Source organism: Coptis chinensis, chromosome 8, assembly GCF_015680905.1.
Source record: "Coptis chinensis isolate HL-2020 chromosome 8, ASM1568090v1, whole genome shotgun sequence".
Taxonomy (NCBI): domain Eukaryota; kingdom Viridiplantae; phylum Streptophyta; class Magnoliopsida; order Ranunculales; family Ranunculaceae; genus Coptis; species Coptis chinensis.
Genome location: NC_141463.1, coordinates 96854522 through 96864931, shown reverse-complemented (window position 1 = coordinate 96864931; position 10410 = coordinate 96854522). Strand labels below are relative to the sequence as shown.

Below are 10410 nucleotides of genomic sequence, written 5' to 3'. Positions count from 1 at the left end.
TTCTCTTTTTAGAAAATTAAATAATGTTTTTTAATATATTGAAGGGGTCACAAATCATGGTACAAAATACACTGAAATATTACTGAGATCTCCGAGATTGGCACGATACTTTATAATGTGGTACACTGGTACTCTGGTTCAAGGGCTATGCCGAACATTTCAGTCATGTAGTCACGTACTGTCGGCAAATCAGTATATGCCAAGAGTTACAGCCTTTCAACATTAATCTTTTTGAAAGGACTTGAGATCTCTACAACCGGGTACAGAGATCATCTCTGTAACCGTGTTATCTCGCCGTTCATTCAAATTCGAGATGTGTGTGTGCCTTGATACCTGTGTGTGTGCTTCGAGATGTGTATGTGTGTGTCGAGATACGAGATGGATGTGTGTGTGGTACAAATATTGATCTCTGTACCCGGTTATAGAGGAACCGGACTCTTTTGAAATACACGTTTCAAGGAACCAATCTAGTTGAAACTTGAAAGTTGAAACAGGTGGGCTTGTGGGGAAATTAACATTTATGTTTGTAGGTGCGTTATAGGATTACAACACAATGATATAGCCCACACTCCCAGGCATCTGGATTCATTGCTCAGGATAAAGGGTTGAACAGCTCCAGCCTGTTTGGGGGATCCCACACTATGGGCCAAGTGGCCAACCGTGGGTGAAGCTTAAAACGGAAGTTCTATTCCCCATATAGAAATCTCAGTTCTGGCACCAAATTAGAAAGGAAACACATCTAACAAAATTAACAGTCCCCACAACTTAAAGGAATGGTACTTCTATAATTCTATTAACGTTATTAATTCAACATTATTTTGTTCCTCTGTTTATCTAGGCCGAAAGGCTCATGCATCACCGGCCTATATAGTTTTATCGACAAGGAACCATTATTGACTCTAGCAGATCATGTTATTTCAGCTCGATCATTCAAGTCCATTATGGAGCAAGAAGTCAAGAACTGATGCTACCATTTAATCGTAACCACTTCCCATGTGAGCTCATTCACAATTCACTTTAGATGCACTCTTTCATTGGAAATCTTGGTCAGTTGGTCATGCGAATGAGGTTATTGATACAAATATTTACAATTACGAGGACTTGATAAAGAAATCATTCTTCTCCATGAGCTGCAGCATTGAGGAATGGGGTCTATTTCAAAACTTGAACAACTGAGGAATGATTTTTATCAAAAAGAAGAAACCACAAAAACTTGTGGAGTGAGGAATGATAACAAAATTACATTGAAAAATAGTTTTAGCTGATTTGTTTGCATCTCCTTAAAAATCAGAACTCAAATTAAAATGCGTGGCGAATATATAAGCAACAGTCGGCTGGACACTAGAAGTCTAAAACTGCTCACCATGCGTCCATACATGATACATACAACGATAACATGGTGTGAGTGTGTGACCAGAAATTTTCAATTCTCTCTTGATGCAGTGCAAACGTACGTACTGAGTACTGTACTTCTAATGTTGAATATGTCATTTGCAACGTTTATTAACTTTTTTTGTTTGTTATGATTATTATTTTCTACTTTTTTTGTCTTTAATGTGGCAAAATAGTAAATTTGGTCGAGGTCTCCCTAGTCCCTCCTTGGCCAGTGTTAAGGAACCCTACAATAGTTCAGACTTCAGAGTTCAGACTCCAGACTCGGTCTACAATTTTAATATAAAAAGTACTTTCATAGTTTCATCTAACTTACATTTTAAATCTTCGCGAAAAGGCAAAGACACCTTTCCATTGGCAGCGTATATATTGCTGTTTTGGCTTTTGGGGAAATACATACATTAGAAAAAACCGCTAGTGGTACCTAACTACCTATAGATTAGGCCGTTGCGAACACTTAGGAATAAATACGTACTATAGATTGCCCGCCACAAGCTTAAATGCTGGGTCTGGACTTTTAAAATGTTTGGCGTTCTTTAAAAACGGCTCTATGCAGTTAAAAGCACGCACTCGCTCTAGGCTGATCCCTCCTTTCTTGCACCTAAAGGTGCTTAGAATTGCCTAGGCGCAGCACATGTGCTTTTAAGTTTTAACTGCATAGTAACTCTTAATCGTTTCTTAAAGAGAGGGTGCCTAACTGCCTACATTACAAAAAAATAAAATAAAATGGAGGTGCCTAGACTCCTAGATTTTATTTATTTTTTCGATTCTAGTTTCGGTTAAGCAGATACCATCTTTTCCGTTTTTATACCAAAAACACACAACACTCCTACGTGTTACAGTAATAACAATCTTAGAGTAGACCAGTAGGAAAAGCACTCACCATTTGGTTCCATCGTGGGTGGTGTCAGGTGTGCATGTAAACCTTTTATTGTAGCTCTCAACTAACAAATTCAATGAGCATCAACTACCCCTTCTGAAAATTCCTTAAATGGACTTTTCATCTGAATAATGACCAATTCACTGCAAAGAGAAAAATTTGTTCTAAGCACATTTCTACCATACTACCTCTTCTCTTTAGTAGCTAGAAATGAGTTCGTTGTTTTTGCATAGAGTCTCATTTGCTTCAAAAGAGAAAACCATAGATGATTTGTTGGAGAATAAGAAAAGTAACATGGTTAAGTTGTGTTGCAGGAAATACAGTAGTAATGCAACAATTTCAAATGAGTTGTCTTCACATTTGAGTGAATTAACAGTTTTGCCCACAATGTCAAAGAGAATTCCTCTGCCTGCTTTGACAAGTGTGGGAATTAAGGAAGTTGCACTAAATGGGAAGGTAAAAGAAGAGATGAAACCAAAGGAAATGGTTTTCTCTGATGGTATTGGGATAGTTAGATTTCTCAGGGGAAAGGTGTTTCTAATAACTGGTGCAACTGGTTTTTTAGCGAAAGGTACTAATCTTATGGTGTTGATTACGACCTGCATTAAACACGGGAACATTGCTAAACCTTAGTAGCTAGTGAATTTTTGTTGCCATAATTTTGGATTATTTGGTCCCAACAGGGACCACAGCATGATTTAGTTATAACGCGGTTCCACATGGTCGAATTCATAGTAAAAATGATCATATGCTTTGATCTACTCAATTTCACAGTTTGATTTCAATGTACATTATCTTACTTGGCTGAAGACCACTATTAACAGTTTGCTAATTTTTTCCTTTTATTGGTTGCAGTTCTGATTGAGAAGATTTTAAGGACTGTGCCTGATGTGGGCAAAATATACGTATTGATGAAGGCAAAAGATAAAGAAGTAGCGATGGAAAGATTGAAGAAAGAAGTAAGTTCTGTTGAGGAACTCATAGTTAATTATTCCAGTAGTCTCTTTGAATTTAGTTTGTCTAAAAATTATTGACAATTGTGGTACTTTAATGGTCGACTTCAGATCATAAATACAGAACTTTTCAAACGTGTGCACCAATCCCATGGCAAATCCCACCAGGCATTCATGTTAAACAAACTGGTAGCTGTGGTAGGAAATGTATGTGAATCTAATCTTGGAATGGAAGTCGACTTAGCTGATAGCCTTGTAAATGAGGTCGATATCGTAGTGAATTCAGCTGGAAATACTACATTCGACGAAAGGTCAGTTGTGAGATGTGCACTACTAGAATGTGTGGCCTCTTAATTATCGTGTTGCATTATTCATCACTTCATTGTTTTCCTTTTCGATATTATTAAGAATTATATGTTCGACCTTTTTCAAACTAACAACATATAATTTTGTATTTGATTCTTATAAATTCCAGATTTGATGTCTCCCTTAGCACAAACACTCTAGGACCTTGTCGAGTTTTAAGCTTTGCAAAGAAGTGCAAGAAGCTTTTGGTCTTCGTGCATGTATCAACAGGTGTATATTCATACATTTCATTTTCACATTCAAAGATGTCTACAGCAAATATTGGACAATTGTGATGGTCTTCACATATATATTTTGCAATTTTCGGCTAGTTCGTGTTGCAATTTATTTTCACATTTATGTAATGTTCATCTTATAATTACAGCCTATGCCAATGGCGAAAGACAAGGTGTAATCTTGGAGAAGCCATTTAGCATTGGAGATAGTATAGCTAGGGAGAAAGCTTCATTAGAATGTCCCGTGAGATTCATTCCACCATTGGATGTTGATGCTGAATTAAAGAGGGCTTTGGATACAATGGATGACTCTCAAGCAGATATAGTATCCCACAAAATGAAAGAATTGGGCTTAGAGAGGTAAATTTATTTTGTTTGTTTGGCTTGTTTTTTTATGTTTGACATTTTCCTTTCAAAACCACCAACTGTATTATCCTTTAAAGCCAAATCGCTAGGCGGTTGATCGAGTAAAGATTTGTCCTCAATTTGGTTGACAACCGCCAACTCCTGTGGCGATCACCTATTGTTTAGGAGATCGCCTAATGCACAGAGTCCGAATTTGTTTACCAACGGGGAAACTGGTAGAATATACCAACGGCCAATATTGTGCCACCTAACACCCAAACAATTATCGACACATTTAATTTATAATCTTTTTCCTCTAAAAAAATTAAAACATTATTGGGTACTCCTTCACTTCCACCGCAACAGCCGCCACCACTTTCACTCTTCTCCTCCACCATCTCTCTGTCTCTTTGTCTCTCTCTTTCTTCTTTTAAACTCATTTTTGCCTCTCACCACATTACCCACTTCAACTTGATTAGTGTAATCAATTTGAAATTTGAATCATGTTTCAATTAATTCATTGTTTTTTTAGAACACAGAATCCATTACAATTTTAAAATTTTACGAAAATTTTCTGATTAGTATAATCTTGTTGCAAATTGATCTTGTTTGGGTTTTTATATTGTATAAAATTTATTTCATTAGTCGAAGGAAAAGTGAATGGTGGTTGCCCGCGGTGGTGGAAACGGAGAAGAAAACTTATTTATGTTTTCACATATTTATGATTTATTAAAATATCTTTTTTCTTTTATGTTTTGTATGTAAAATTGTTGCCAGTCAAAGATCCTAATTGTTTGGGTGCTACGTGGCGCTGGTAGATTCTACCAGCAGTAGCAGCTGGTTAATTGTGCTTCAGATGCACCACAAACCTAAATCTGAATGCCATGTCCTGGATTCCGGACTTCTGGTACCCAATCAATGGTGTGCACAGAGAAGCCTCCTTTGCATAACCAGCTCATTGGGAGTAGTGATAGACGTGACCTTATCATTTCAAATTCTCACCCAACTTATTTGATGGGTCCGGGTATTGAATCAGATTTACTGTACTACATGTCCATTGTCCATTCAGAATAAACAGTTGACACAACATAACTACATAACACAATTTCAGAGCCGATTGTTTATGGTGTTTTGTTTTTCTTTTTTCTAATCATCAAAAAACTTAATAAAAGATGGTACCTAAAATTTTAAATGCTTTTTTGGCGTTTTCTCCAGGGTGCAAATTTGTGCGAGAAATGAGTTCTCTTTTCACCCTTTTCCCCTAGTCCTGGCCAGCTACTTTATACCAGACAGATTCACATACAGGACTACGCCAAGTTAAATGCGAATTGAAGGACAGAAGTTCTAAATTCTCTACCAAACTCAATATTTTTTTCTTATTTTTCGGTAAAGTTACCAAACTCAACCTGACCCTTCTTAAAATCTTAAATTAGCAAATTGGAGGCAATACACGTACTCGGCGTGTCATCTACAGTCCCATAATAGTGATAATTTTTTTTATTATGTATCTCTAAATTTTTGGTTTTGTTTTGACTATTTTACCTCTATATTTTTTTAGTAGAAATTGACGACATTATCTTTCTATATATTTTAAGCAAAACACACTACGTGTATGCAGCAACTAACATGAGAAATGGGCATTGTCATTGACAGGGCAAGAAATTATGGCTGGCAGGACACATATGTCTTTTCAAAGGCTATGGCTGAGATGATGATAGATAGTCAAAGAGAAGATATTCCAGTAGTCATTATTCGTCCAAGCGTAATAGTGGGCACATACAAGGAACCCATCCCGGGCTGGATAGAAGGAATCAGGTTTGTTTGTAGAATTTATTTGTACTCAACTAACTTCTGTGGTTAAACTTAGTGTGTGCTTGATTGAAGGTAGAATGTTGCTGGACTATTTACCATTTGAAAATTTCAACTTCTAAGTAAATATAGTTTCCCATCTATCAGCAACACTCATTCCTTTTTTCGCAAAACTTTTACTAGGATGATGGACCCAGTAATTCTATCCTATGGAAAAGGCGAACTCACTGGCTTTCCATCGGATCCAAAAGGAGTCCTCGATACGGTAAGTAACACTCACTACTAGTGTATTTTTCAGTAGTAAGGTTATTACTTTTGTTTTCGCTTACAATAAAATAATTTTATTTCAATGGACGTGATACTATCTAGGTTCCAGCCGATATGGTCGTAAATGCAATATTGGCAGCTACAGTGAAGCATGCATCAATGAGAAAACCAGGATTAAGCATATACCAAATAGCTTCATCTGTTGCAAATCCACTCGTGTTTGAAGATTTGTTTTCTTATTTATTTCAATACTTTTGTTCTTCTCCATACATGGACTTAAATAGAAGACCAATCAATGTTCAAAGAATGAAGGTCTTCAACTCTATCGATGATTTCAACACTCACATTCAGACAGAAGCTGTTCAAAAGAGTGAAGATTCTAAAGGGAGGATGTCTAGAAGGAGAATCAAAGATCACTAGACATAGCAAAGCACTTGGCGGAAATATATTTGCCGTACACATTCTATGGAGGAAGGTAAGATGTCTGTTAGTAGAGACTAAAGAATCACTAATACCAGATTTTTCGGTATAGGAATTTCTGACTCTGGGTAAAATCATGCTCCCTGAGTGTCATATGCAAAAATCAGTAGGCTGTCATTGAAAAATAAAATACATGTTCCTGGTATCTTCCTGTCAACTGCCTATCATACAGGGCGTTTCGTTGCAAATCCCTTTAAAGCAAGGTATTCGCTATGTATGGCGGATAGGGGCTTAGTACAGCCCGTTCACTCTTAGGTCTCGTATATGCGCTCCAATTTAAGTTCAAAAAGTTGGATCAGAATTAATATGTATGATTATTGAATTAAGAGTAATTGGATGGAGGGCTAGGATGCCCGCCATCAGATCCGATAGTAGTTGTTTATCTTTGTTTTGATAACTCAATAAATAGTTACTAACAAGGGGAACCATAATACATTTCAGGTTTGATAACTCTAATATGAGGAACTTGTTGGAAGAGCTGTCTCAAGAGGAGAAGAGGAGCTTTGGCTTTGATGTCGAAAGCATAGATTGGGAGGATTTCATATGTAATATCCACATCCCGGGTGTAATGAGGCACGTACTAAAAGGAAGAGGCACGTACTAAGAGGATTGTAGTTTATAGTGATTTTGGGAAGTAGCCATGTAGGTGTAAGTTGCATATGTATTCCTGGTTATGTTGTATACATTGAGAACAAGATGAGCTGTTGCCCAAGAATTGAATTTATATATGTACGTAAAATGCTAAAGTGATCTACGTAAACTATAGTATTGTTGTTATGCTAGATTTTGCAATAACATTAATCATTGTTCTCTTCAATTGTGTCGAATAACTTTTTGCTTAATTAGCAAAATCTCGACACAAATTAACCCCCACTTCAATTGAATTGTGTTTTTCACGAAAGGAGCCCAAAAAATTAGAAGTGTAGTGTAAAAAAGATAAAAAGAAATAGAAAAATATAGCACAATATATGAGTTAATTTTACGAACACAGACCAGCTGATAGACATAACTGGTATGTCTTGGGAGTCAAAAGCAGCTTACTACTTTTTGCAAGACAGTTTCATTTATAAAACATGAAACTATTTACAAAAATACGATGTCAAACTCTAATATTACCAAGACCCACCTTGTCTAATTCTATTAAACCTCTAATTCTTCTTGGCAATTCCTAGAATGTTTCGAAAATTCTAACGTTATCACTGCCAATATTATTTCTAGCTAGAGCATCAGCCACCATATTTCCTTCTCGAAAAATATGAGCAATAGAAGCATTACCCACATTACCGAGTCTCTTAATTTCCTACCAAACTGTTGTTTTTGGGCCTGAAAAAGCCCAAGGGACGCACACCTCTCCAGTATAAAGAAAGAAGTTAGGTTTTCTATTCCATAACTTAACCAAGAACAGAGGCAATGATTGTAAGAGAGCATTCTAAGTGAATATAACATTGAGCGTTCATTATTTGTGGGTGAATTGAGAGCTCTTGTAATCTATTACTTTGTGATAATAGTAAAGCTTGGATCTCGCCGGTGGACGTAGGCACATTGCCAAACTACGTTATATCCGTCTCTTGTGGTTTGTTCTCTTTTACATTAGTCTCTTTACTTTATATGCTTGTTAGTTAATATTGAGAAGTGTTGAGATAGTACTTGGAGGGTGTTGAAGTCTTGTCTTGTAAGGAAGATCAATCCTCGTGTATGGTTGATCTATTTGGAGTGGATAGCATTGTTTCCGCTTTAGTTATTCAAAACAATTGGTATCAGAGCGAGGTATACAACCTAGGATTTTGAGTTTTGGTGAAGAACCATAGTGCTCAAAATTTGTGTAGACAAGATGTTTGATAAAATTTCTAAGTGAAATTTTTTTTGGGTTATTGTGTGTGTGACTTGAAAAATGGCTCCCAAAATGTCAAATGCTAGGTTTGAAGTAGAGAAATTTAATAAGAAGAATAACTTTGGGATTTGACAAGTCCAAGTAAATGACATCCTCATCCAACTAGGTTTGCACAAAGCGTTAAAGGGGATTAAATAAAAAATGGCGAATATAAGTGATGATGATTGGGAAGAGTTCGATCTACAGGCTTGTTCATCAATCCGGTTATGTCTTGCTAATGAGGTCATGTATAATGTGATGGGAGAAAGTACCGCTGCCGGTATTTGGCTCAAGCTATCACGACAAGAAATAAGTCTTTTAGCGACAAAACTTTTAATGACGATATAAAAACGTGGCTAATGATCGTCTTTAGCGACATTTATAATGCCGCAACTTCTTTAGTGTCTTACTTTTGATAATAACTTTTTGGCTACGTTTTTTATGTTGCGTAAAACCTAATAATATTTTTAAAAAAATTGAGAAATAACAAAAAAATTATTTGGTGACGAAAAAACTGTCGGAAAAGCTTTTTTTTTTACCAATGACGACGTTTTATTTTATGTTGGTGATGGTAGTGTATTCCCAACGTTGGCAAAAAAGCACAAATGGCGACGATACTAGTGTCACAAAATGTTGTGTTTCTACCACACTTTTAAGAAATGTCGCTGATGTTTTGATTTTCTCAAAATTTTCCAACCTGCTCAAAATTTCAGGCTATACTTGATAAGGTTTTATTAAGAGAAAAATTAAAAAAAGGCTATACAGTATACAATATGCAGCTCAGACAACCTAACTGAAAAAAATATTAAATCTGTCCCTTGCTCATGATTTCATTGAACTTGTCTGCCGATTAATAAGAATGTGGAAGTTCGTGCTGAAGTGCCATCAGAAACAGTTCCAAGCTATAATAGAAAGCAAAAGTTGCACTCTCATGGCCAGCACTGCTTCTCAAAGAGGTTCAAGCTCGAGGGCTACTGTGGAACTGGAGTTGGAGCTCTTGAAATGGTGCACCAATTTTAGCAATTGGATAGATACCCAGAAAGCTTATGTCGAGCCCTTAAAGGGGTGGCTTCTTAGGTGCTTGCTACAGGAGCCTGAAGTAATAGCCGACGGGATTGTGCCCTTCTCTCCAGGCAGGGTGGGAGCTCCTCCCATTTTTGTCGTTTGCAATGATTGGTACCATGCAATAGAGAGGCTTGCTGAAACCGAGGTTGAAACTAGTATTCAGGCTCGTAAGCAGCGGTTAATATAAATTTTGCTTATAGGGAACTGTCGAGGAAAGAATGGAAGCGGTACATGCTCGTAAGCAGCGGTTCATATCTAGTGCCCTAACTGATCAAGAAGTCTGTTCTGCACGCATAGAAGAACTGAAAATGCTTTTTAATTACTTAATCAATTAAGAGTGATGATACTTCTTTCTATCAAACACAAGAAGTGGAATGACACTTAGATGACCTCGTCAGTTCCTAAGGAGAATCCAATGGTTTGAGACTGAAGATTTTGAACTGCAGAGTTACCCTCAATATCTGATAACAAGCAAGCATAGCGCACTGAAAAGCACACCCAACTCCCTTCTTGAGAGAGGCCATGCAGAGAAGGCCAAGACCATGTTGCAGAAAGTCCGAGGCACACTTCAAACATGATGTACGGCTAAAATTATAAAGCCATAGGTAGAAGTTGCTTCTGTGTAGGATCATAATGTCTTCATTTGTACATGTAAAGATTATTTTGAGTTAATACAAAGTAAAGAATTTCACTATTTCTGACATACTTTTGAACGTACTTTTTTCAGACTTTGGTTGGACATACTTTTTTCAGACTTTCTAAAATGCA

General features: G+C 36.7%; 2 protein-coding genes across 2 annotated transcripts; both read left to right on the top strand.

Moving 5' to 3' along the window:
* Nucleotides 1-2385: 2385 nt before the first annotated feature.
* LOC147484813 (fatty acyl-CoA reductase 2, chloroplastic-like) lies at nucleotides 2386-7524 on the top strand. Its single transcript, XM_086579926.1, is given in 10 exon segments — nucleotides 2386-2843; nucleotides 3128-3231; nucleotides 3337-3536; nucleotides 3701-3801; nucleotides 3956-4166; nucleotides 5805-5966; nucleotides 6144-6225; nucleotides 6330-6630; nucleotides 6633-6702; nucleotides 7149-7524. Coding segments are annotated over 10 exon segments (1755 nt in total). The 5' UTR covers nucleotides 2386-2482; the 3' UTR covers nucleotides 7312-7524.
* A 1912-nt stretch (nucleotides 7525-9436) lies between these two features.
* On the top strand, nucleotides 9437-9829 carry LOC147484812 (protein ALTERED PHOSPHATE STARVATION RESPONSE 1-like). Its single transcript, XM_086579823.1, has one exon. It carries the CDS (start codon nucleotides 9437-9439, stop codon nucleotides 9827-9829), a length of 393 nt encoding a protein of 130 aa, XP_086435949.1.
* Nucleotides 9830-10410: the final 581 nt, after the last annotated feature.

Bases quoted from the DNA above. Each gene is read 5' to 3' on its own strand.
- LOC147484812 (XM_086579823.1), top strand. From the start codon at position 9,437: ATGTGGAAGTTCGTGCTGAAGTGCCATCAGAAACAGTTCCAAGCTATA.